Genomic DNA, 27984 nt, shown 5'->3' with positions numbered 1-27984 from the left:
TGTTGAGTGTTGCTCAGTTATTGGAAAAGGCTATAAAATGTTATTTGAAAATAAAAATTGTGTGGTTAAAGATATAAACAAGAAAGTGTTCAATGTTCATATAAAAGTCAAGAGTTTTGCTTTAAATTTGGAGAAGGAGGAGTCAATCATAAATGAAGATACAAGTGAAGAGCACAAAGATGCATGTCTTTAAAAGAAACTTGATGATGAAGAGGAGAATGAAGATAATAAAAAACCACCTTCAAAAGAGAAGTTTAAAACAAATGCTAAAATAATCACACTCAGTGTATGTCTGGATTCACGTAACCGATCCACGTTTTAACCGATTTGACGCAGAAGTAAAAATTTATAGTGTCTTATTTTCGCGTTGTTTACACGATTGAAGCCCGTGAAACCAAACACACTGTCAAAAAAAATTGTAACAAAAACCACAAAAAGAATAAATCGATCAAAAAAAGAAAAGACAAATTTTGAAATTCAAATTTAAATTAGGTGATAAAGATATTTGACCAAGAAGAATATTGAGAATATGCCTAAATATCTTTAGGAGAATAAATTAATTTTTGATAAGAATCTTTGATTTATATTTTAAATATTTAGATATAATCTTTTTTGATTATTTTAAAATTTATTTCCTTATTTTTAGAATAACATAATATTAATATTTAATTTTATACGATAATTTTTCTCTATAAATAGAAATCTCATAAATAAAATTAGATTATATCCCTATAATAAAAAGTTATATCTTCACAAAATACAAATATAAAATAACCCATCAAAATTAAATTACACAGGAAATTATTGTTGGATAAATCACGGAATAACAACATATGTAAAACAGATAGTGGCAGAAATCAGTGAGAAATACACAAATGAGGTCACAACTGTGTATGGCAAATACCCAAAATCGCGTTGGTCAGTGAAAGACCCTTTTTGAAACCTTGTACAGATAACAAAATCACGAAAACAATTTTAGTTGAGTATCAACTTTGCCCTGGCATGACCTTGAGAAATCTGAAACTGTTCAGTTATACCTAAATGAGCCATTAAAAGCCATACATGTGTGATCAACTCACCACCTCGTCTAAGCTGTTTGGCATGATGAAGCCCTCTACACTGACTTGCTGCATGACACAGCATCTCCACCCAAACATGACTTATCATTTCCCATTTCTCTTTTTTCGACCATTTTTTGTCCTTTTCTAGAGACTCTAGTGATTTAGCAAGCCTACGTGCATCAAACAGCACAGACTTGCTTCGATCTCCTTTAACCTTTGATGGTGGAACATCTGTATTCACTCGAAGTATCACTTGGCAAACTTGTTCTCTTTTTGATATGTACTTCCTTTCTTGCAAGACTTCACTGGCCTCGGCACACGTGTCTTCAAATCTGATATGCCCTATTCCGTTGGGCAACATAAAAGGACACATAACAAGAAGATATAACATATAATTTGACAACAATTTGCTTATTTGACAATCTTGGATCACAGCACAACTTGAGTTAGCATTTACATCTGAATAATAGCAAAGATCAGTAGCAATATGCCAAAGCAGAAGGCTTTGATCAAACTCTACTTTAGTGCTCCAAGCCATGTCATGGCAGTCCTCCTGTTCCTGAAGAACTCGATCACCCCTTTGAGCACATAATGCTTTGCATGCTTCGGTGTCGTTTGCTTTCTGAGACTTCTCCCGAAGCTGTTCAAAGATGAGTTTTTTCAATTCCCCGGGGACGGTTTCGGTGTATTGATAGTAAGACTTCTCGAAGACTTGATATATGCGAAAGAATTTCTGGATTTTGATGCATTTCACTGGCTTATCCTTCAAGCAAAAACTTATAAGATTGAATTGTGGCATAAGATTAGACCACCTCTGAGTGTGTGAGAGTTTAAAACATCTCTGAAAACATGAGATGGACTTGTGGAGAATATCCACTTTCCAATTAGTCTTATGCTTGCTTAACCAATGCAACGTCCAACTTGAAGAAAGTAAAACAATGACAGAGTATATCTCAAGAAAAATAGCCCCAGCAAAAAGCAGCAAAGTAATAAGGCGGTCAAAATCTATGTGTGCTTTATCTATGAGACAAGAAAATGTAACAAATGCAGAGAGGGTGCAGAAAAAGGTCACAAATTTGAGGAAAATGCCAAGGCGGGAGTATGTGACCACTGCCTTTGTATATAGCTTATCATACATCAATCCAAGCTCAACCTCAATCACTTGAAACGTTTCATTCCATGATATCTTTTCCTGCTGAAAGAAATTTTGGCTGGTATGGTGGTCTTGAAAACTTAAGATGAGATCTGCAAATAGGCACTCGAAAATTGTAAAGAAATAGAATCCATTGTGCAAAGAGGAAGCATCCTGTATGCTTTCATTTGCTGTTGCCCCTTGAGAATGATCCAACAGTAAGGGAGTAGATTCAACCTTCAATTCAACTTGATATCCTTCAGCTTTTTTTGCAGTGTAGTCATCCATGAATTTTGCATAGTTTGGTCCCGGGTCTGCAGGAGGGAGGATGGATTCTCTGAACTTTTTGCTGCTTCCCAACCATAAGGACCAAGTCCTCTCACCATATTTGATTATTCCTGCCACCATAATTGGAAAGGTAACATAATTAAGGTTGCTGCCGTTCCATGAACAGTAAACCACATAAACTGCTACTGCTAGTTGGTAGGTTAACCCAAGCAAGTGTCTTAGCCATAGCTCATTATCCTCAATGGAGTAGGCAGTAATAGTGTCAGGGCCACCTAGATGCACAAGTAGGAAGGGTGCCCAGATGGCCATGATTATGAAGTTGGGGTCCACTGAAGGATTTTTGCTGTCTTTGGATAGAATTCCCAGCGCAACGGTCGCAATCCAATCTGCTGATAAATAGCTCAACCAGACACTAATATGTAGCCGTGTGTCTGCTATGTACTTTCTTCGGTTTCCAAAAAGTATTAAGAATAGTTGCAAGAAGAAACTGATTATAACCAGAAGTCTAAGTTCCAAGATACTCCAGACTACTTTTGTCAGATCCGGAATGATGTCATTTAAATTTGTTTCCATTGAATGTATCAAACTACTGACAACTGGAAAACATACGTAAATCAGGGTCAATTTGCTTACAAAGGAAAGAGGACTAATATTGTTTACTCACACCATATACAATCATAAATTCATAATCATTAATGGGAAAGGACTAAATTCTGATTAGTGAAACGAACATTAGTCTTACCGTCGAGCAACATAGTTTTTGTGCTTCTCTTTGATCGTTATTATGTTTCAAGCAATTCCACAACTTGCTGTGCTTAGTATCTGGAGCAACGACTAAGGAAATATGAATGCAGTTTCTGTATGCCACGAACTTGCTATTTAGTGGTGTCTGCATAGATCATGTTTTGGTTAAGGAATACCATCACATCTTTGTTCTCTCAGCCAAGTCTTGAAGTCGAATTCTTCTATTTTTGGCTTGGCCTGGAGTTGTACAGCTGTATCCAAGCATGCATGAGCATGATTTGTTAGCGACAACAATGAAATTAAAAAATTTGTTGATTGATGTTAAATGATAATTATACATCACCTAATATGCATTTGACTTTTCAACGTGCTCATTAAAAATGGAATAATGAACTAGTTTTTTAATCTCACATTGATTAATAATATAGCTAAAGTGGTGTATATAAATGGGATAATTATTCCATTAATTGATTTTGTAAGATTAAATTAAATCTAAATATATGTTTTAAAAAATAATTAGAACATAATCCAATAATTATTGTTAGATTTATTAGGATTGTTATGTACCTCCCATTAATGTGTAATGGGACAACCTTCTCTTTATAAATTAGTTTATGAGATTGAGGTAGATAGACACCCATCTTCCTAAATCCCATAAAAAAATGATCACGTGTGCAAATTATTCATCTACTTGGAAAGACACAATAATTTAGCAAGACCCTTTATTTTCATAAAAAATACCACATGTGCAAGCAAACAACATTTATTCATCCACTAGGAAAGATAAAAATAATTAAGCAAGACCCTTTTATTTTATAGTCTACGTGTGTCTGCAGTCATTGCAGGTCAACCAAACAAACTAGCTTAACTTATTTTGCTTGGTTAAGATCATGAAATTAAACCAAATGATTTTTGTCCGAGTGAGTTGCTTATGACTAAGCTCAATTTGCTTAGTTGGAGCATGGCTGAAATAAGCTCCATGGTATCAAAGGCTGTAAGCAAACTAGCTGATGTTCTGATTCAAGAATCAACAGCGTTGGAGGAGGTAAGAAACCGGGCTGAACTGGTTGAAAGAAAGCTGAGGTACATGAAAGCAATCATAGACCACCTTGAAAGGCTTTCAGTCTCCGATCCCATTGAGCCAGAGTTGATACAGGATATAAAGATCATTGCTGCCAGTGCAGAAGAAATAGGCACCTTCCTCAACACATTAGCCAAGAAGAAGAGGAGGAAAGGTGTTCTCTACTTGCTTGACCAACACAATGTTGCCAAACACCTACAGCAGATCAATAACAATATTGGAGGAATCTGTCAGAGAATAATCAACTATGAATCCTTAGCTGAGTCATTGTGGAATGTTCAAATATTGCGTCCAACAGCACAACCATCTCTCCTTGATGGAGAAGTAGAGATTTTGATCGCCAATTTACTCTCGCATGAGAAGCGTCGCTTCATTACTTCAATCGTTGGAGCTAAAGGCACGGGTAAGACAACACTAGCCAAATTGATATTTTCCAATGAAGCTGTTAAAGCTCATTTTGCTTGTCGAGTTTGGCTGTCAGTGTTTCCACGTTGGAAAGTTAAGCAGTTTCAAAGAGAAATAAGCAAAGTTGCTGCCACACTCAGAACCTTGGAGGAGAGTGAAAAGTATCTCCTAGTTGTTGATGGTATTCAATCTTCCATTTTCTTGGATACTTTGAGAGAGACCATACGCTCCATACCTGACAGGTCAACAGGATGCAGATTTCTTGTTACCACTCGCAATGCCAATGTAGCGCGTCAAGCAGGTACCATATCCTTCGTTTACCCTCTACAGTTATTAGACGATGAACATAGTTGGATCCTGCTTAAAAACAATCTAGGAGGCGTTCCCTTGGAATTAGAACAGATGAAGGTTGCAAAAAAAGTAGTGGCCAAATGCTGTGGCCTGCGATCCGAAATATTAAAATTGAAAATGAGTGATTTGCATTTGCTTTCTCATAGAGATGTGACAAGCCTAGGAGAAAACCCTTGGTCTGAAACATTTGACACAGTCTACGAGAACTTACCTTCATACCTTAGGAGATGCTTATTTTATTTTGAGCTCTTCCCTGCTAGCTTTGCAATTCCTGCAAGAAGGTTGGTTGTGTTGTGGATCGCAGAGGATGTAGTGTACAATGGGAAAGACCAAGAGCGACCAGAGCTAGTTGCAGAGAAGTACTTGACAGAGTTGATAGATCTGAACTTGGTTCAAATTGCCAAGAGAAAGCCCAACGGCAAGGTCAAAACATGTCGTCTCCCTAATGCTTTGCGTCAACTGTTGTTGATAAAAGCTAATGAACTCCCAAAAATTTCCAGAATAGGCCAGGTGGTGGCAGATCGTCTGGACGAAAAAGATATCTGGCACAATCATATTCATGGTGACTCTACAAGTGATTCAGCACCCCTGCAAAACTACTACAAGGATGTTCTCTCCTTCAAGTCTTTTGATACTCGAGAGGGAAGAGCACCTGGACAAGACATAAGTAACTTTCTCAACATGTGTATTTCAAGCAATTGTCTTTTGTTGCTGAGGGTGCTTGATCTAGAAGATGTTTACAAGCCCAAGTTGCCTAAAAGCATTGCAAGACTTACTCTATTAAGGTATCTTGGCCTAAGATGGACTTATTTAGAGTCACTTCCATCGTCTATAAGCAGCTTGTTGAAACTCCAGACTCTTGATCTCAAACATACTTACATACAGATCCTAACCAGCTCCATCTGGCAAATGGAACTGAGACACCTCTACCTGAGTGAGACTTTTCGCACCAGATTTCCATCCAAACCAAAAGCTATAGGTGGTAATTCTCTATCTGACCTCCAAACATTGTGGGGACTTTTTGTGGACGAAGAGACTCCTGTGAAGGGTGGTCTAGACAAATTGAGCAGTATCAGAAAATTAGGAATAACATGTCAATCAATGTTACCACAGCAAGAGGCAATGGAATCACAACTTGATGCAGTAGCTGAGTGGATTATGAGACTAGAACACCTTCAATTTCTGAGGCTAAGATCAAGAGACGAAGAAGGTAGACCTTGGAAATTGAAGTTGAAGTTTTTGGAAGGACACGTTAAGCTCACTGACATGTACTTGCTGGGATGGCTGAGTAGTCCATCTATTCTGTCCCTGTTTCCCCCAAGCCTTGTTGACCTCACCCTATCACATTCCAAACTAGATGTTGACCCCATGCAAATCTTGGACCATCTTCCAAAGCTTCGTTCATTGTCGTTACTTGCAGAATCCTACTTGGGAAGAACTTTGGTTTGCAATCCTCAAAGCTTTCCTCAACTTTATGTCTTAAAGATTTGGAAGCTAGAAGGATTAGAGGAATGGGTTATAGAGAAAGGAGCACTCCCCTCTATGAGACAACTGGAAATCCGATCATGTCCTCGCATGAAAATGTTTCCTCTTGGATTAAAGCATGTTAACAGTCACCTTGAGTTGAAGTTGACAAACATGCCTAAGGAAATCACTACTAACATCGATAACATTCTGCCTCATTGTGATCTACACGTTCATAATTTTCAGTAGAATCATCTTTCATGCCTCCCTTTTGCATGTTCTGGGCATAGTGGAGCCTATATGGAATTGGAAATTGGTTCATTGGGACGTGTATTTTCTTTCACTGTAATTTGAATTGGGACGTTGTTTTCATATATTATATTGTCAAATCCAGATATATGTATCAATAATGGTAAGAGTATTGTGTTATCTACATGTGTAGTATTTTATAACTGAGTACTTAATTTTTTACATTTTTTTTTATTGAGGCTTTGGTGTTAATGTAGTGGTTTTTTATCCATTACTTTACGGTGGTTTTGAATCACCGCAAAATTAACAATTTGACGGTTTTATTGATTCTAAGAATTCAATTGTAAAAATTATAGAAAATTAAGGACTGAATTATATCTTTTTTAACACAGGAACCTGATTAAAAAAAAAAATTAAGTTCAATTACCTATGTAATAGAAATTTTTTGATCACCCTTTTTCCTTCTTCATTCATCATCATCATTAGTATCCTACCATCTAAGAATGTGCATTGACCGACATAGATTGTATAAGTTTAACCAATACTCTTGAATTTGAGTAATAAATATATAATTGTATTAAATAGTTGAAAGAAGAATTTTATTTATCATAATAGATTTATCCAAATTGAATAAGTTTCCCTCTAATAAAAAGTATTAGTGGTTAATAAAAATAATAATAATATAATGCATGTCAATTAGATCGTGTCAATAAAAAAACTCTTGTTAACGTGATTTAAAAAATTATTTGAACATGTCTATGAACCCCCAAAAAAAAAATTAACACTATCATCCTATAATAAGTGTCATGTAAGCAAAAAAAACAAAAACATAATATCATTCACATAAATTCCTACTAATATGAAAATCTTGTTAGTCAATAATCTATAAGTACTTATAGAATCTTGAAATAAACCCTAATTTCAGTGAATTCTCAGAATTCAACTCACTTAATCTTTTTGTAAGTATAAAAAAAATTAAATACCAAAATAAGTATCATTTCAACTTTTCAAAATAACTTTAATTACTACCTTTTTTATTTATATCCCTGTAAGTATTGTTTAGAAAATTGTTGTGTTACATCATTTTTTGTAAATAAGATTAATAACAAAGTTAATTTTATAAAATTATTATTGTATTTCATCTATTTATTAGTTTTTCAATGAGGTTACCGTAAAATTTTCTATAAAATGCACAACCTACTTTCTATTAAAAATCTGACTTTTGATAATGTAATTAAGTTTGTGCAAAGAGTAGATGGAAAGCAATCAAGTTATCACAGTTGTGTTCAGAAACACAACACAAATCCTCTTCACGTATAATCATTTTAATAAATGATAATAAACCGTATTTGAAATACTTTGATTTTAATAAAATAAAATTATGATAACAAAACGCTTAAACGAAAACCTTGGGTTGATTCTTCTCTCCAAGACTCCAACTTAAACAAGCAGTTATCAATGTTAAAAGTCAGCTTGAACCAGTAAACGGTAGAACCTTATAAGTAGCGAGGAGATCCATTCCAAAGTTTTTAATCCTATCTGCAACTTGTCACACGACCTTACAGTCTGGCTAATGGCAATGAATCAATGTGATAAACAAACTCGCTCAGTCACTGAGTGAGAAAAAAAATCAAAGAGCCGGGCTATAAAATACAAAAATGATGTAGAACTATTATACAACTAGAACACAAATGATTCTCAATTTGGAATGGTCAATAATTAGAAAAATAGGGGTTTGGGGGCACCGAAATCTTGTTCTCCTAGTATAAAACACGAAGGCTATTAAGGATGCATTAAGGATGCAATGATCGTAAATGGTCAAGTGCCAACCTTTTGTGATGGTCCAAGTTAAGCCACATAGTGTTTTCAATTTACACAATGATGTGAGACAAGTTGATTCCCACCAACTTGGTGCTCAAGAACAGATAAGAATCTAACTCGGTACTTTCCTAAAAGCTTGGAACAAAGCACGATCTCTTCATGAGGAACTAACCTTCTCTACTCTACCTACATGCCATACCTAGTTATTCCTGGAGGATTGACTTGAGCTAAATTAATTCCTTGAGTTCTGATGTTGGCTTCACTCCAGATAAAAGGTGCCGCCATCGAGTCCAAGCTCAGCATCCTCTTCTTCAATCCGGCGCCGGGAGATCCTTCGAGTGTCAACCCCCCCAGACTCTCAAGTGATGTTAGGCAACTTTCAGTGGAGCAGTCAGCCCCTTGAGGCTGGAGAATATGTGGTACTTCAGAAACATGCATTCCACCAACCTCGGTACATGCTGAGGGATAAAAGCCAACGTTATCAACTAGGGAACTTCTGGATGTTTTGCTTTCCATCCCTTGAAATTTTTGGTCATCTGCGTCAATAACTATGTCCCCGATAAATTGATCGGCCAACATCTTACACGCTCGCTCAAGCATGCCCATATATCTCCGTTCTGCATCCTGGCGAATTTGCAAGTGCTTCTCTGCCTGCAATACCATAATTCTTAAAAATAGTAAGTGTTAGGGTACATTTATAAAGATATAGAGTTATTTTATTTGATAAATGATGATATGCACCTACAAAAATAAGGGAGATGAGAAAAATGCAACTATGCACCTAGTCTACCTCCAACACCAATCAAAATGGTCTTAAATAATATAACCAGAACAACTAAGCATCTTATATTGTAAAAAGAAAATTTACCTCCACTAGTAAATGTAGTTTACTTTGTACTTCCATCTGCTTTCTTAATTCCTCCTTGACTTCATGACCCCTATACATGACATTGCAACTCTCGATTTGTTTATCAAGAACCATTCAGACACTTAAGCAGGAAAAAATGCTTCTCAAGAAACCATTAAATTCTTACTCGTTTGCATCAGAAGCTGGTAACTTTGGAGATGAGTTATCAGTACCAGGGCTTTCTTGAAGATATGAAGCTGACATCCCTTGCATAGTTTTTTCATCGAGTTAGATAAAGTTTAGACCACTACAAAAAGAGTTTACATTATATACAGTATTGCTAGTGTATTTTTGGCCCTCTTTTGTACAGATGGAAATTCACGAGTCAACCTTTCTCTGAGCAGGGGAACAAAGATAACACATTACACATGTAACCAATCTATTGAAAAGGATACACATACATAATTCAGTTGGAAACATAATATTAAAAAATTCAGATTACTGGAACATAATTCAGAAGTACAGAGAGACAAACCTACCATCTTTGCACCCCTCTTCAGAATCTTTTCCTGACTGCTTACCTAGCCTGTACTTCTGCAATGCAGCAAAGTATAGAATAAAACAAAAAATTATCATGAAGTTTCAATTTCACCAATGATTCTATAGTTGGCTGTTACAACAATGATATGCAAATAAACCTGAAGATGACTCTTTAAATGATAGAGTGTCAAACCCTTGACATTCATGGTCCTCATGATTGCTTTTGGAGTGGCTTCTGCAAATAATAATTTTAATAATATAATTAGAAGAAGACAAATAGAGGTTCCAAGTACTATGAATTATGAAATATGAAACACTTCTTGAGTAAAACTGATACAGTACAATGAAATATCATCTCTCATTATTAAAGATATTTTTGTTGCTACTAAAAGTATTGGGGAGCATGTTCTTTGGTTTGAAGATTTTTCGCTACACACAATTGATCTAGCAAGTTGACATATCTTGGGAGGGAAATTCCAAGTAAAAGAGTTTATCAGATGGAGATGACCCAATAGATATTACTCACATAGTCACATAATGATATTACACATTTTTATAAGAAGCTCCTAGAAAATTACATAGGGAGAAAAGAGTAAATGCCATTAAATTTTTACCTTCTGTTTATAATGTTATTTTGAATGTCCTCAAACTGTTACAACATGCATTGAAGTTGATACCACATTTAAAAGCATAAATCGCCATTTAAGTCAAAAGCCAATCTTAAGCACACAAAAAATGAATCAAGAATAATGATAGATGACTAAATCCCCGTGATCTTTAGAACAATTCTAAAGATGTGCACTCGTGAATAACTTTCCTCAAGAAACAAAACTAAGGCCGAGGTACCTACTACTAAAGCCTTTCTCCTTCACTCATACCTTTATCGTGGCATTATGCTAGGTAAATGCTAAGAAGCAATTTTAGATCCTTGATGAAGGACATGTTTGGATAAACTTTTCAAGAAACACTTCTAAGAAGAAGAAAAAAATGAGAAGAAAAGTCAAAATAAACTTCTTCAAAGTTAAAACTAGCTTATACATAAGTTAAAAAAAGATTTTGTAGAAGTTAACAAAAGAGCGTCAACAAATTAACTTATTTTAACTTATGCAAAAGCTTGTTTCATTTTTCATCCTTGTTTTTCTCTGCAAAAAGTGCTTATGGAAAAGCATACCTAAAGAGGCCCAAACTCAATTTTCGTTCAAGAAGAATAATACATTATAAAAAAAATCTTAACATCAGTTTACGGAACGCATGCATATACTGTAATGCTAAAATGCATACAGAATTAGTATGGTGACAAACTACCAGAATGATGCAAATCAACAGACAATCATGAAATTCGAGACACAACCAAAACAGCCTCATCATAAGTTTAATACTCTGGTGACTAAACCTAGTATTCCACATTCTAGAAGCTTAGGTCCTTCCGTGTGCTATATTGACTGTTGATTTTCACATTATACACTATATAAAAAAAATTGTCGAATTTCAACTTGTTAAGAAATAAAAATTAGGGCTTGCCCCACAGTTTAAGGCACACTGATCATAAAAGGCAGAATAATTTTGTTTGAGGTCAGCGGTGAATACATGGTTACACAAACTATTAGGAGAATAACCCCACAGCTAATTGAGCCAAACCTACATTTCCCAGCATATATATAACAATACAATTGAGTAAGAAGATAAAGACCCCTCCTTTCCCTGCTAACATAACATGAAAAACCAAAACCAAAGCATCAAGCTAATAATGCAAAAAAAAGACATAGCATATATATAAATTTAGAGTATATTTCAGTGATGGGGTCCATGTGGATGAGAATTAGATGAATGAAATTGGAAAGGGGAGAAATGACTGACTACTGGCACCCCCAAGCTGAGTGACAGCATCAACGAAGCGTTCGTGAAGGTCAGCGGTCCAACGAAGACGAGGTTTGGGATCAGAAGTGAGAACAAGACAAGGGTCTCCGAGGTGGGGAGGAACCTGCATGTCTTCCTGGGGTTCATGGGGATGTATGAGCCTGGAAAACATGTTCCTCGTACTTGTTGTATGGCGAAGAAGAAAGAGAAAACGTAATGCTATGGAAGACCCATTTGGCGAAAGAGGAAGAGTGGGGCGAATGGGGAAATGGGGATGTGAAAAGCACAAGACTTTGGGTTGGAGCTGGCACTGTCACGCTTTACTGGGATTTTGTCACTTTCTCCTGCTTTTGCTTTCTTCTTTTAAACTAAATTACAAAATTAAACAAAATTTATATATTCACACACATTCACATTCACTGCTTTTGCCGCTCTCTGCTTCCCTCCAATTATTTTTCTGTGGCCTTGTTAGGGTTTACATAATTGGGAATTGGGAATTCCAATCTTTGTTATGAGTTACGACATGCACAATGCACAATGCACAATGCACAATGTGTAGTCCAGTCCATCATCAGCGTCCTGCTACTGTCTACTAGGCCACATCCCTACTGTCTCTGGGCTATGCCAAGAGTCCATTGGACCAATTGTGGTCCTCTCTCTCTCTCTTACACGCACGTTTTTTTTTTAACATAATATTAGAGCATCTATAATGGGAACTCTCAATCACTTTAAATGGTTCATACTATGCCACGTCACTCATAAGCAATTCATACTATATTTTTATAATTTTTGCTCCAATGGAAATTGCTTATAAACACTCCTACTTTTTACAACTTATACTACACTTTTTGACACCTCACACTATATTTTATAAAATTTGGTACGGTTAATAAGAGTTAAGCAACGTTGCTTGCTGAAGCTCCATTACTAAAAAATAAGCAACTTTCTATGCCAGCTATGACTACTCCAATGGGAAGTGCTTCTAAGCACTGGAGCTTATTTTTAAGGGACAGCATAAGCACCTCCCGTTGGAGGTGCTCTTAGTGACTTCGATATTCATCTATTTTTTATACTGAATTATCATGTTGTTATGTAATGTTCATAAATAAATACAAATTTATCTTTTTTTCTTTTGTCAATTAAAACTTGACTAGTCACTTATAAATTTATAATAATTTTTTTTTGCTAAGAGTCATGTTGAGTAAAATAAAAATATTTAATATATAATTTAAATCATAAAATTTTCTTAGTTAATCAACTAATCTTTTAGATTGAACTCTCCTTTTTCTATTTAAGTTACACTGGTTATTATATTTTTTTTTATCGAGAGTTAGGTTAAAAGATATTTATAAGTTAAATTAAGGTGCAAATTGAATATTAATAACCGAATGAAGTCATTGCAACATTGATTCATTGTCATTAGTAAAAATTATCATGAACTAAGAATGATAATGAATAGGATTTGGATAGGGTCCTATAGTACTCGTTTCATATTTGTATTTAAAAATAATACACATATCCGGTCACACCTGTGCGGATAGCAATTTGAATCTCTGCATTAATTGAGTGTCTGTGTGTTCATACATGTATTCATGGTTCGCATTTCACTTATGTATAAAGTAAATAAATCAATAAAGAGATAATATTTTATACAAACAAATATAATATAAAATTATTATACCTTTAATATTACAAAAATCTAATATAATAATTTTTATAAATAAATATTACAAAACATTCAAGTATTGCAAATAAACTTAAAAAAATATAATAAAAGTTGTAAATAAACTTCCAATATTATGATGTGTTAACAATATTCTCTAAGACTTATGAAAAAGTTATATAGAAATTAGTTATATTGAAATATATATTATAAATTTCAAAAAAATAAATATGTAAATATTTGACCTCATTATTAGAATCAAATTCTCCATACTTTTGCAAATACTTGTCATCCAAGTCTATATATTTATTTAGGTTCAATAATACCAATAGAAACTACATTACAAGAAAAATGAATGATTAGACAATTCAAATCAATTTAAATAAGTAATAATAAATAAAATATTTATATTAAATAAATAAAGTTTAATTATTTATTACCTTATTAGTTGTATTTCAACTAACTTTATGGATACATAAGTACCTGCAAATGACAAGCGATGACATAATGGGTGAGTGAAGACACAAGATTATAAGAAAAAAAAATGAGACTAAACAAGGTTTCAATTATAATATCACAAGACAATTTAAATAAATAAATGAATAAATTATTATTAAGTATCATAGTAATTGTATTCGCATCTGTACCCACTAAATTTTATGGGTCTATATCTATTTCGTACCCATCTCCATATAAACAGATATTTATCCATCCTGCATGCAAGTATTTTTGCAAATACCCATAAAGTTCAGATCCATCAACTCTTAACAAAAATAGCAATATTAAAAGTCCCACATTAAATAGAAGAAGATGCTTTATATACTACTTAACTCATGAAATTCTCTCACCTAATCAATTAGTTTTATTGTTGAGTTCTCTTCTCAAACTTCTTTTCCTATTTATAAAACTTAAATTTGAGATCTGAATTAAAGAAACTTAAATCAGCTTCACTTAATAATTTTTTTTTATGTAATATTGTAATTACTATATATAGACATAAGATTATTTTAAGACGTATAGTTATTATAAAAATATAATAAATAAGTATATATGTATATATAATACTTCATTATTAGAGGACGATATCAATACATTTTTAATTAAGTTATATTAAGTTGTTCTATTTATCAACACATAGTTATTCGTAAATTAAGTAATGACACAATATGAGTGATGATGGATGTAAAGTGATGCTAAGACAAAACTAAAGGTTTGACCAATATAAAGTTGTAAGCCAGAAAATTAAGTGAAGAAATAGTAGATTAACCATTGTAAAGCTTTATTCACTAATTTGTCAATAAGTTTGATTATAATTGTCACCAACTATGAGGTCACGTATAATAAAATTACATTGATAAAAATAAGAACTTTTTATCGAGATCGAATCAAGATTGAGCATTAAATTATTTGTCATCAACTAACAGTTTTATTTTTAAAATTAAGATGACACTACTTTGTTATTAGAATTCCTTTTTTTGCAAATATAAATAATTTTTTTGTCTTCTATTAAAATTTCTCAAAAAGAAGTTGTACCTTTTCTGTGTAGATAAGAAGAATTGTGAATTGATGAAGAATTTTATTCTACAAATTTCTCTTCAAAAGAGAGTGATAGAATAAAAAAATTATTATATTCCTCCTTAAAAGAATGAGGGTCGTGCTTGTACTATATTTAGTAAGAATTCCCGTATAATCATCCAAGAATGATAAATTTATTAAGAGCGAATTTGATCGGTGAGAAATAGGTAAAAAAAAATTATAAGAAGAAGAAAAACGAGAGAGATAAATAAATGTAATGATTTGGAGGATGAGAAATAAGGGGTGAAAATAAAAATAAAAAAGTGTTAGGCTTATATATTTATGTTGCAACTAAATTAATTTTTATTCATGTCACAAATCACTAAATTAATTTTTTAAAGTTTAGGATAAAGTAAAAAGATGTAATATAATCACATTTTCAAGTCTATAAAATAATGGTTAAACGAAAGAGCATCGATAAAATTGAACATTAACCTAAATTTGAAGAGATAGTAGTAATAAAATACGTTGACAAAATACAAAATTATAAAAGGATAATACTTTAGACCAAAGTCAGCGTACGTATTGCCGTGGCCCTTCAATTGGGCTCGTTGGAACATGCATGCTGTAACAAAGTCATAAAAATTGTTGTGTTTAGAAAGTGTTATTAGAAACAATCTACAATTTGCTCTTTCAGTTGAAAAAGACAACTTACTTGAAGGAAATCTCATGGACTAAAACCTATTTCTGCTATACAACTGGTTTTGAATGTTGTTTTGGGGGACAACGGTGATTTGGTCTTATTGAAGATTAATGTTGAATTATTGGAGCTACAATACAACTTTAGGCCATGACTTAAGGCACATAGGTTTTTGTCTATGCTTTGCATTGTGTGACACATGTCCTCCAAACACTATTTCTCATTTATATTTAGACCAAATTAAAAAACAGCCTGTCAAAATTTCCATTTTCTAATGACATGGTCTTTCATATCTACAAGTTAATCATTTCTATTCCATTTTCATCAAAATTTACACCAATTAAAGATTTGCTTGGTCAAGTAGGTACCACCCATCTGATTTATAGACTTTATATATACGTATGTAGTCTTTTTGTTTTTGCAATCTTGATATGATTACATTTGAAATGGCCTTATTTCGTGTAAGTTGGTATAATAAATTTAGGGTTAAACGTTACACTTTTCCTTAGTTACGTTTTATAGGACTAGCTAGCATAAACGTTGTTTGATATCATTCTTATAATCTTTTAGATTAGTCTTCTCCCATTTGTTTTGTTCAATTCTTGAACTTTTTATTATTATTAGAATTAGACTTTTCAAATAAAAAAGATATGACTGCACTCTACCAAAAGAAAAATGGTGAAACGTAGAAAATGTTTATTTTTCTTTTTATTACTGGCTTTCTCCTTAAAACACCATAAACTCTTTTTTACTTTCATATTAAATAATTGAATTTAAATTTCTCTAGCCATTCAACCAATGGCCCCATCAATACAAAAGTAATGAGATATTTATATTTATATTTTTGCAGAGAAAAAAAGTAATGAGGTTATGAAGCTATGTGGAATTCCATATTGATAGCATGTTATGCAGATTAAGCGGGGCCGATTAAATAGATCTTGTTCTCATTGCATGTGCAATCCATTATATTTTAAAAACACTCCTGTTCATCAAATTACTTAGGATATATATTTAGTACATCATATAAAACCTCTTGTTAATTTCTGCGATTTTGATTGACTAGTTGCATTTAGAGGTTATGAGTAACACATGACACATGGTCATGATTCATGTCCTGTCCATGTAAAATGATTTATTAAAAAAAAAATGACATATCGACCAAATTTAAATCCATTTGACTATAACTTAAAACTGTTCGTTTTTCTCTCTCTACATTTTCTGCATAGAGATATATACCTGATTACCTATACAATGTTTTTTTTTTTAATCCATTCCTATACTACGTATAGATTAGTGCGGCAAACACCAATTTAACCTAACATTTCTCATAATAGTTTATCACGTATTACCAAGTTGATCGAGTTAAGGATGTATTAAATCTCATAATAGCAGATATTTTATAAAGTTATTTTAACATAAAAAATTCTTGTAGATATATATTTACTAGTTTGTTATTTAACTAATTATAACTAATAAAATTAAAAAAAAAAACAGTGTGCAAAAAATGATTTTTTATTGTTATTTTATCCGGGTCTGGCCAACATGCATTATTCATGATGGGGACTCTAATTTGATGCTCTTCTAATGGCAGACACTAACATTAAATGAAGTGTGCTTCATGGGAAAGAAAAATTCTTGGAAGATATATGATTGCTTGCAGGTCGCTGATACTAAAGTATCATTATTGTACTAAGCATGGAAAGCAACAACTTAAGAAAAATAATACGAGCACAACAATAGCCTTTTAATTAAAACTAAGCCATTTGAAGCCAAGCCTGGTTGTAGTTGGTTACATCACCCCCTAATAGACTAATTAATCTCTACCAAAGTACAAAATTGTGTGATAACTTGGACGAGGTTACTTAATTCCCATCAATTTTGAGAGAATTTTACCCCACTGGACCTTATATATACATAATAAGATAAGATTAGGGAAACATTAAACGCTAAAAATGGACTAATGGAGTTGGAGTGTCTTTTTTCCATCACAGAAAAGTAGGTCAGAGTTTGTTGATAAGAGGACAAAGTTGAGGTGATGTGTTTGAGTGTGATTTGCTTTGGAGGTGAAAGATTATGAAAATGATGGGTGTGGTAGGGTGGTAGGTGTGAGCTTTCTAGTCTTTGAAAGTGGAGAGTCAGTGGCTGGAGAGAGAGGGAGGTCCCTCTTGTTGTTGTTGAAAGGGAAAGTGGTTTTGGTAGAGTCATGAGGTGAAATGGCCACCGGAGGGATCTCAATGGAGTTGAGTTGTGGAGGAGGGTGTTGCCACTGTGGGAGTGGTCCTGCCAAGAGAAGGGTCTGAAGCAGTGGTCCAGCTTCAACCACTGCCTTCAGAAGTTTTCCTTTCTCAGGCAATGCTTTCTTTTCGGCTAACTCCAACACCACCTGCAGTGCTGTTGGACTTCCACCACAAGAGGGCATGCTCATGCTGTTTTCTTCACAGTCAGAGGAAGCAGAATGCTTCTCAGAGAGCACTTCTTGCACCTCTTCTTCACTCTCTGATATGCTGTCTCTTTGCTGTCTTTGAACTAGTTGTTGGTCCTGCCGCTGGAGTTCTTTCTGGAGCTCTAGCTTTTCAAGCATTAGCTTCTGGCATTTTGCTTCAGCCTCATCTCTCTCCTTCATCACCCTGCTTAAGAGATCATTCACACGGATCAACTCACATTCTCTTCTGGTAATCTCCTCCTTGGCTGATGCAATTGTTGCATCTAGCTCCAAGGTTGTGTACAGAAGAGAATGTCTCAAGTCCTCTAGCCCCTGCTAGTTCAACAATCACACAATACAATACTAAATAAACAAAAACAATTGAAAAGAAAAGAGATTTAATTAACTTTGACCAAGGCATTTAGCAAAGTAGCAAACACACCTCTTCCTGGTGGTAGAATTCCCAGCCAAGAGGGCTACATTCATATTCCATTTGTTGCAATGGGAGGGAGAGTATCTGTCTTGGATCTTCAAGTCAGGAATATTGTGTAGTACTAGATATCCTGGTGCCTACTTTCCTTTTATTCTTGCATTAACTTTACTTCATGGGACATGGAGTTGAAAAAAGGACAGAAAGCGCCAAAATTTTAAAGCACAAAGGGCAAATGGTAAGTGCATTTGGCTTTGTACAGAAATAGGCACTAGAATTCGGTGGGGGTAGGGAGAGGGAATGTGATTTCATATGGTCCAACTTGGAACCTAATCCTCTTCATATTGAACCTTTTAGGTAGCGGCGGATGGCACGTGTGTACATGTAAAACTCAAAGTAAATAATTTTGAGTATGTCAATCAAAAGTAACTAGTTCCAGTTCCACTTGGTTTATTCGGTTTCAGACATAGGAAATAGTTAGGTAGTTTTAACTACCTAGGTAAATAAATAACTCTTGATGAAAAGTCTAATACCAACAACTTTCGTTTTTGTTCACAAATTGGTGCTTATATTCTGTATTTTCTTCTCAAAGATTTGTACTTTATCAGAATGGAAAGATTGTGATCTTCATATGAATTTGGCAACATAGGCAAATTGGCTCAAAACAAATATGATCAAAACATTTAGACATATAACAGGGAGCCTGGCTTCAAGGAATGTGAGATTAATCTTAACCGTTACTTTTTTGTTTATATATTTCTATTTGGTCAGACTTGAACAAAAAAAAAAGTCTAGTTAGAGGAATGATTAAAGGCGTAATATCTTATTTCCTTTTCCTTTTGTGTGTATGTGCTTTGATTTTACATTTTGACTATAAAGAGGATTTTGTTATAGCTTTATTAGTTATTATCACGCCATCCCATACCATATACTATAAAGCATGTATTGTTCTTACTTTTTCCCTCCTCAGTCCTCACACCCTCCATCATTTTCCTGTTCTCACTCAAATGGTTATAATGCAATGTCGTATCCTCTTGTCCAATGAAAATGACACATCAACTTTTAATTTTTAACCTATATTCTCTAGCCAATTTGATGGTTAACCTCTACTCACCTGCTGATTGGAAGTAAAGTTATGTAAATATCATTACACAATCTGGTTTTCCGCTACCTGAAAATGATATTTGGATCATCTAACAAGTTAACCATAGTAAGACTAAGATATGAAAATTGAAAAGTGCCCATCACTTGCAATTATAAACCATCAACATATTATTGTCTATTGAAAAGGATTAATAAGAGCACAAAAATTGGGAGATTATGAAAACTGCATGATCTTGATCTGCTACATTGCATACCTTCCGGTCAAAGAAGGGAGCAAAGAAGAAATGTGTTAATTTTTACCAAAAACCAAAGGGAGCATATGAGATAATGGTGGGTCCATTTTGTAGCTATTTTTCAGAATAAAGTTCAATCCTTTTAGATCGAAAGGGGGGAAAAGAATAACGGCTTATATATGCAGCACCTAACATACTGTTTTGGTAGAAAATGGTGGCATTGATCTCATTGCAACCGTGTGGGTCCTCATATACCCTCTTCACACTCTGGTTTCCTAATGTCCCATGCACCAAAGTAGTAGGATGAAGAATGTTATGCATACTGACAAATTTACATACACTTTTTTTTAAGACAAAACAAAATAACCCTTCACGTTTGTCTACGATTACATTGAATACCATTTTCTGCTATTTGTAAAATTCAATGTTTAAGATAACTTTATGGGAACCAGTTAACAATCAGTTTTTATTCAAAAGCCACAATTTCTGCCATTTGTGAGAAAATTCTCAATATATAATCAACATTTGAATTTAATGCTTTAAATTCTGTTGAGGGGAAGTAAAAAAAAAATCCTAGAAAAGGAATTTGCATGGGTCTCTAGAAGTAATTTGAGTGCTTATGAACTATTGTGGAACTAGGGAAAAGAAAGTGATGGTGGCGCTAGCGTGCATGAAAAACTGCAATAATTGGCAAAGATTATCTTTATCTTTGTACTTGATAAGATAAGATTCTTAGAGATTATTTTATATAATAATTAATTATTTGATGTAATCTAGGTGAATTTACTAACCATGATTAACATAAATAATAATAATTTATTCATTTTAATCAAATTATTTAAAATTTTGAATATAAAATAAATTATGTTAGAGAGGAAAATATTTATAAACAGATATTATTTTCCTTTAGTTTATTTATAGATTGTACATAGTAGATTCAGCGTGTGTTTGCTTATACGTTGAAAACCACGTTCAACGTAGAAACTATTAGTAATAGCTTTTACGTTAAACGTGATTTTTCACGTTTTCAACGTATAAACAAACACACGCTAAAATGTAGTCTTCTACGTGAACGAGCCACGTGTATTTTTTTTATAATGATTTTCATCGTTTCTTGTGCATTTTTTTTATATTGATTACGTCATAAGTACATCTTAAACATAATATAATTTAAAAATTTTCCTAAATTGCTGCAAATTGAAGGAAGATAGTTTTGTTAGAAAATGAAGGAGGCAAAGTTTCATGAACAGGGCTTTGATAAAGATTAAGTAAAATTATATTAGTAAAGTAATGTTATGTTAATTAGTTATTGATTCGTGCAGTGACGCGGTTTTGAACTTTAGAATGTTGGGGAAATGAGATACTTTTTGTCTCCGTTTGCATGTGAGGAAGCTATAGATGGAAGGCCCACGCAACTAACCCTAAATCTTTAAAATCTAATTATGGATGTTTCGGCTAATCACCACTCCCATTTTATCTAATAACAAACCCCATTTTACTAACCATCATTCTCCTAACTTTCTAAAGTAGTTGTTATAAAAAAAGTTAATAGATATTTAGTGTATAAGATAATATGATCGAATCATTAGTATAAAAAAATATTTATATTATAAATGTGAGAGACCATAATCACATTTTTTCTAACATTTTTTAATATTTTATTAATTAATAATTATAAACTATAAATTTTGATAGATCTTATTGTTAAATAAAAAATATTTTACTAAATAAAATATGAGATTCATAAAATTTATAATTTTTAATAAATTTTAGTTAATAATAAAACAAATATTAAAAAGAGAGTGTTGTTAACATTTTTCATCGATGTATATATTATTTTTTAGTATTAATACAATGAATAATTTAATTACTCTATTATCATTGTTAAAATTTAATAAAGATATCCAAGATAATATAAAATTATAATTCAACGATTAAATTACCTAAATTTAATTTTTATATAAGATTATTAATGATGTAACATTCAATAAAATTTACACTTATTCTAAATTTATTTCGTTTAATAACTCATATTTTATATCAAATTTTAACGATTTAATCATTGAATTTGAAGTTTTTAATACATAAATCAAATTTATAAATTTTTAAAAAATTTAAAAATCATTTAATAATTTATTTCATTAATTTAAATTCATGGATAATCATTAAATCATTTTATACCATAAGATAAATTTATTTAATGAATTATCAAAATTGTCTTAATTAAATTTTATAAAAATTTGTATACTTTATTTTTTAATTATTTTTTAATTTAATAATTGAATTGTTGAAACTTAATATATATATATATACACACACGTAAAAAGTTATATAATTATGAATATTAGTGGAATATCTTAGTAATTAGTGGAATATATCTTTGTAATTACTCTGTAAATATTTTCTAGGCTACAATATATCAAGATGAGATATCTTCTTGATATGTTTTCATATATTAGTTTTATTTGTTTTCTAGGTTAGCTCTGCTATTTATGCAAATGCTAGAAAAGTTTTGTATATATTCATGACAATGGTCAAATTCAAAAACAAATAATCATTCCACAAAATCCTATATGGTATCAGATAAACTCCAAATCAGGAGACGATGACCATTTTTTTCAATCGTTTTTCAACAATTGAAACCTTAAATTTTCCACCATAAACTCTGATTTTTCTCATTTCATCATCGGTGACACTGCAACAACCTCAAAGCCTTTTGCTCAAGCATCCATCCAGGACTCAGATTATCGTGGCATTCTTAGTCTCTCGGATGATCAATGGGTTACGCTTGTGCACATGCTCAACACTTCAAAAGGAAAATCTTCTTCAACCAAAAAGTTGAGTGGTAAGTTGGATTCTTCTACGGATTGGATCATTGATACTAGATGCTCGAATCACATGACTGGTGATGCTAGATTATTTAGTCAATTATTTGATGTTTCTCCTACTTCTATTGGGCTGCCTAATTGTAAACAAACCATTGCCACCAAGGAAGGAATGATAACTTTGCACAAACATATGGTGCTACATAATGTATTATATGTTCTAGATCTTACTTGTAATTTGTCGTCAGTGTCTCACTTGCTAGCTAATCTTTCTTATTTTGTCACTTTTACTAACAAGCTTTGCATCATACAGGATTGTGCTTTGATGACTCTGATTGGAGAGGGTGAGCAATGTGATGGGGTCTATTGGTTTTGGCCTTTGCAACAACTTCAAGCTTACCAAGCAACTATGGGAGATAAAAGAGAGTTGTGGCATCAAAAGTTGGGACACCCTTCTCGAAAAGTATATTTTCTATTACCTGATAACAATAACGAAAGCAAGGATGTTAATGTTATCCATGAACCTTGTGATATTTGTTTAATAGTCAAACAAACTAGAAGCATATGTTCTTCGAGTAATAGTAGAGCAATAAATGTTTTTCATTTAATTCATTGTGATATATGGGGTGCGTATACTTTGTCTGTCATTTGTGGTGCTCATTATTTTTTAATTATTGTTAATGATTGTTCTCGAGTTGTATGGGTTTATTTGATGACTACCTGAGGTCCTTCAACTTATTAAGGATTTTTGTAGAATGGTTCAAACTCAATTTAATAAGCATGTTAAAATTCTCCGAAATGATAATGGAAAGGAATTTACATGTCTTCATCGATTTTATGCTAATAATGGTATTATTCATCAAACTTCCTGTGTTGACACTCCACAACAAAATGATAGGATAGAACGCAAACATTGACATATTCTTAATGTGGCTCGGGCACTACTTTTTCAAGTTAATCTTCCTATTTCTTTTGGGGGGAGAGTATAATGACAACTGCCTATGTTATCAACCAAACCCCTATCCCATTGCTCAATAATAAAACACCATAAGAAATTCTCTTTGGTTCATCTCCTAAGTATGATGTCCTTCGTGTATTCGGTTGTCTTTGTTTTGCCAATAATCAACCTCGTGTGAAGGATAAGTTTGGCACTTGCTCTCATCGATGCGTGTTTGTGGGGTATCCATTTGGTAAAAAGGATGACGTTTATATGATTTAGAGGAAATAATGTTCTTTATATCTCGAGATGTTGTCTTTTTTAAACATCAGTATCCTTATTCCAATGAAACCTACTTGCATACCACTGATGCTGTATTTGAAAATAAAAAGTATTATAACATCGTGCCTTATTTTGAGGATACTTCCTTAGCAAGGGGGAGTGCGATGTCCTTGAGTGTGGCAGGAGCAACCAATAGCGAGGTTGTACAACACGTCACTGATGAAGCCAGAACAGGGCCACAAGGACAAGATCAAAGTCTGTTGCGGGTTGCATCAATTATCCCGTGGCGGAGGCTAGGTGGGCCAAGTCACTGTCGAATCATGGCGCTTGGGCTGCTGCGCTCTTAAGTAAAAAGAGTTGCGCCCTGACTATAAGCTATAGCTTTTGGCCTAGTGGTAAGCGCTCGATCCAACAATTGGTATCAGAGCCAAGGTCATGAGTTCGATACCCAGCGGGGCAATTGCTGAGGGGGAGATTGTTGCGGGTTGCATCAATTGTCCCGTGGCGAAGGCTAGGTGGGCCAAGTCACTGTCGAATCATGGCGCTTGGGCTGCTATGCTCTTAAGTAAAAATAGTTGCGCCCTGACTATCAGCTATAGCTTTTGGCATAGTGGTAAGCGCTCGATCCAACAGGTGCCACTTCCAATATTGGACAGGTTGTACTTATTGAAGATATTATTTTGCCTCAAATTGGTCGTAGTCATCGAATAAAGCAACTCTCTAATAAAATCAAAGATTTTATTATCAACACCATTCGTGTTACAAAATCCATCACATCAACTGCTCCGTCAAAGTTCTCAAGTACTCCTCCCATTGCTTATTATGTAAATTGTGATAATTTTTTTGTGAGACATACCTATTTTTTGGTAGCAATTACTACAGGCACTCCCAACTCTTTTAAAGAAGTTGTTAAGGATCTTGGTTGGCACAATGCTATGCAAGACAAATTTGACACACTTGAGAGAAATGGGACTTGGACTTTGGAGGAACTTCCATCTGGAAAGAAAGATCAATTGTAAGTGGGTCTATAAAGTCAAGTACCGATCTGGTGGTACAATTGAACAATTAAAGGGGCGCCTAATGGTGTGCGGGAATCAACAAATTGTTAAACTTGACTTTAATAAAACATTTGCTCCTGTAGCTAAAATGGTCACGATTCGCACATTTTTGGCTATAACCATAGCAAGAAAATGAGAGTTACACCTGAGGGATGTGCATAATGCCTTTCTCCATAACGATCTTGCCGATGAGGTTTATATGCAACTCCCTTCTGGTTTTAACTCTACTATTTCACGTAAGGTGTGTCAATTACGCAAGTCATTATATGGACTTCGACAAACGCCTCAAAATTGGTTTGCTAAGCTCTCAACTGCTTTAAAGGAAATTTGTTTTCAGCAATCTTATGTTGATTACTCATTGTTTGGTTATTCCAAAGGTAATGTTTCTTTACATGTATTTGTATACGTTGATAACCTTATCATTACTGGTTCTTCTTCTTTGGCAATTAGAAAATTCAAGGAACAACTCAATGAAAGATTTCATATGAAAGATTTGGCATTCTCAGGTATTTTCTTGGCATTGAAGTAGCACATGGGAAGGATGGTTTGTTTCTTTCACAACGCAAATATGTTATTGACATTATAAGTGAAGCTGGCTTAGTTGGTGCACGTCCTATTTCTACACCCATGGAACAAAACTACCATCTTGCCACCATCAATGGCGTCCTCTTTGATGCTCCAAAGAAATATCGACAACTTGTAGGAGTCTAATCTACTTAACGATTACGCGACCTGAATTGTGTTACTTTGTATATATATTAGTTTAGTATATGGGTGATGCTCGTGTTGAACATTGGGATGTAGTTTTGAGAGTTTTGCGATATTTAAAAGGTTGTCCTGGACAAGATATTTTATTGCACGGGGAGAGTAATTTTCAACTCTATGCCTTCTGTGATAGTGATTGGGCGAGTTGCCCTTTGACTTGAAAATCATTGACGAGTTACTTTATTTTATTAGGTTTTTCTCATGTCTCTTGGAAAACGAAAAAAAGCCAATTGTTTCTCGATCTTTTGTGGAGGCCAAGTATAAATCTATGATCACTACTACATGTGAGTTAAAAAGGTTGAAATCCCTTTTGGCTTGTTTTGGGATATAACATGTGCATCCCATACAATTTTTTTGTGACAGTTAAGTTGCTCTCCATATAGCGGCTAATCTGATTTTCCATGAAAGAATGAAACATGTCGAAATGGATTGTCATTTTATTCGTGATGCATTGTAAGATGGAGCAATTTTTACGTCTCGTATTCGGACTGATGCACAACTTACAGATATTTTGACCAAAGCTCTCGGTAAATCACAATTTTATTTACTTCTTTCCAAGTTGGGCATTTGCAATCTCCATGCTCCAACTCGAGGATGAATATTAGTGGAATATCATGGTAGTTGATGGAATATATCTTTGTAATTACTCTATGAATATTTTATAAATTACAATATATCAAGATGAGATATCTCCTTGATATGCTTTCATATATTAATTTTATTTGTTTCCCAAATTAGCTCCACTATTTATAAAAATACTAGAAAAACTTTGTATATATTCATGATAATAGCCAAATTCAATAACAGATAATTATTCCACAAAACTCTATAATGAATGGTATTTTAGAAAACTTAAAAAGAAAAACATTAAAACATTAACCTAATTAAACAGATTTTCCCCAAAAGAAGAAAAATCAACAAAACACAGTTTTTTTCCATATAACGTTTTCTGATATTGTTTGAAATTTTGGTGACCTGGATTACCTAAAATTTATTTGTTTTCCTCTTACAGTGTAGTAGCCTCATGTGGTTTCTCTGATTCTAAAGTTTTCATAATGAATATGATAGTGCATGCGAGAATATGTACGACGCATAAGCTGAAAAAATATAAATAAATAATTTCAGAACTATTCAGCGGCAGAATCGATTGTAAAGTGGAAAGGGGAAACCATTTTTTTTAACTATCATATTCACTATTATAAGTAGTAATTAATTTTTAATTATAAACACAAAAAGTAAATATTTCCTCTTAACATTAAACATAACGATTAAATAACACAAATGGTTAACCACGTTACAATATTCATAGCTACATTTACTTTGATCAAACATAAAATGAATATATGTAAACTAATGAGACCGATAATGCAAATAATAATGACTTCAAATTTTGTACAGTAAAATAGTGTGATTTATCTTTTAAATTGAGTTTATCTTTTAATGAAAGTTAAAGTTGACTAGTGAATATCGAGAATGTACAACTAAAAAACAATAAAAATATATAAAATTATTAAGCTTAAGTAAAAAAGTATTCAAACCTTGTAAACTTCATGACCTTAATAAATAAAAATAAATCAGGCATCCAACATGAACTTATGACCTATTTTACTTCAAGTTTAGGCTTATTTTTTTTATTATTATTTTTAAATAGGTTAGACAACTCAAAATTTTTATTAAAAAATATTTAATTTTAAAAGTTAGACTTTAAACTATTTAAAAGTTTTTTTAAACCTATTCAAATAATATAAATGAATGCTTATTATTATTATATCAAATTTGTTATAATATATTAAATCATGTATTATTTGTTCTTTTTAAATAGTTACTTATATGAAAAGTGTAACTTATAGGTTTATTAGAAGATAAATATATTTTCTATTTAAAATTATTTATTATTACAAAATATATTTTTAAACAATTATCATCATAAGAGTCATAATAGACATTAAGAATATACTTTTTTTTTTTGCAAAATAAAAAATACTAATATAAAAGATAAAAGGCCAAAATAAATATTTAAATAAATAAAGGAATAAAAGGAATTTAATAAATACGATAAATAAACAAAATTATAATTTAACCAATATTAAATAAATAAATTAATTTTAATCTTATAAAACCAACTATTTCTATCTAAATTATATCTTGGCATTAAATTATTTCAAAATAAATCCTTAAACAAACTTGTATGCCAAATCAAGCTTTTATCC

At 32.9% G+C, this 27984-nt stretch overlaps 4 protein-coding genes across 6 annotated transcripts; 1 reads left to right on the top strand and 3 right to left on the bottom strand.

Moving 5' to 3' along the window:
- Positions 1 to 704: 704 nt before the first annotated feature.
- Positions 705 to 3512, bottom strand: LOC109805296 (uncharacterized). The gene is made up of 2 exons (XM_020367329.3): positions 3224 to 3512; positions 705 to 3077 (listed from the first exon to the last, which is right to left on the bottom strand). The coding sequence occupies exons 1-2, from the start codon at positions 3234 to 3236 to the stop codon at positions 976 to 978; spliced, it is 2115 nt and encodes a 704-aa protein (XP_020222918.2). The 5' UTR covers positions 3237 to 3512; the 3' UTR covers positions 705 to 975.
- A 491-nt stretch (positions 3513 to 4003) lies between these two features.
- On the top strand, positions 4004 to 6982 carry LOC109804984 (putative disease resistance protein At1g59780). Its single transcript, XM_020366912.3, has one exon. It carries the CDS (start codon positions 4157 to 4159, stop codon positions 6773 to 6775), a length of 2619 nt encoding a protein of 872 aa, XP_020222501.2. The 5' UTR covers positions 4004 to 4156; the 3' UTR covers positions 6776 to 6982.
- A 1562-nt stretch (positions 6983 to 8544) lies between these two features.
- Positions 8545 to 12230, bottom strand: LOC109805294 (protein PHR1-LIKE 2). 2 transcript variants are annotated; one of them, XM_020367326.3, is made up of 6 exons: positions 11841 to 12230; positions 10142 to 10218; positions 9983 to 10037; positions 9631 to 9700; positions 9465 to 9534; positions 8545 to 9247 (listed from the first exon to the last, which is right to left on the bottom strand). In XM_020367326.3, exons 1-6 carry the CDS (start codon positions 12010 to 12012, stop codon positions 8783 to 8785), a joined length of 909 nt encoding a protein of 302 aa, XP_020222915.2. In that variant the 5' UTR covers positions 12013 to 12230; the 3' UTR covers positions 8545 to 8782. The 2 variants fall into 2 exon arrangements, with proteins under 2 accessions (XP_020222915.2, XP_020222914.2); XM_020367325.3 differs by having other exon boundaries at positions 9631 to 9709; positions 11841 to 12228.
- Positions 12231 to 17441: 5211 nt separating this feature from the next.
- On the bottom strand, positions 17442 to 18883 carry LOC109805287 (uncharacterized). Of its 2 annotated transcripts, none has more exons than XM_029272738.2 (2): positions 18583 to 18883; positions 17442 to 18345 (listed from the first exon to the last, which is right to left on the bottom strand). In XM_029272738.2, the coding sequence occupies exons 1-2, from the start codon at positions 18624 to 18626 to the stop codon at positions 17790 to 17792; spliced, it is 600 nt and encodes a 199-aa protein (XP_029128571.2). In that variant the 5' UTR covers positions 18627 to 18883; the 3' UTR covers positions 17442 to 17789. The 2 variants fall into 2 exon arrangements, with proteins under 2 accessions (XP_029128571.2, XP_020222905.2); XM_020367316.3 differs by having other exon boundaries at positions 17442 to 18473; positions 18583 to 18878.
- Between the last annotated feature and the right edge of the window lie 9101 nt (positions 18884 to 27984).

The sequence above is a fragment of the Cajanus cajan genome, chromosome 7, assembly GCF_000230855.2.
Source record: "Cajanus cajan strain Asha chromosome 7, NIPB_CcT2T_4, whole genome shotgun sequence".
In the NCBI taxonomy this organism is placed as follows: domain Eukaryota; kingdom Viridiplantae; phylum Streptophyta; class Magnoliopsida; order Fabales; family Fabaceae; genus Cajanus; species Cajanus cajan.
This window is presented reverse-complemented; position numbering and strand designations above follow the sequence as displayed.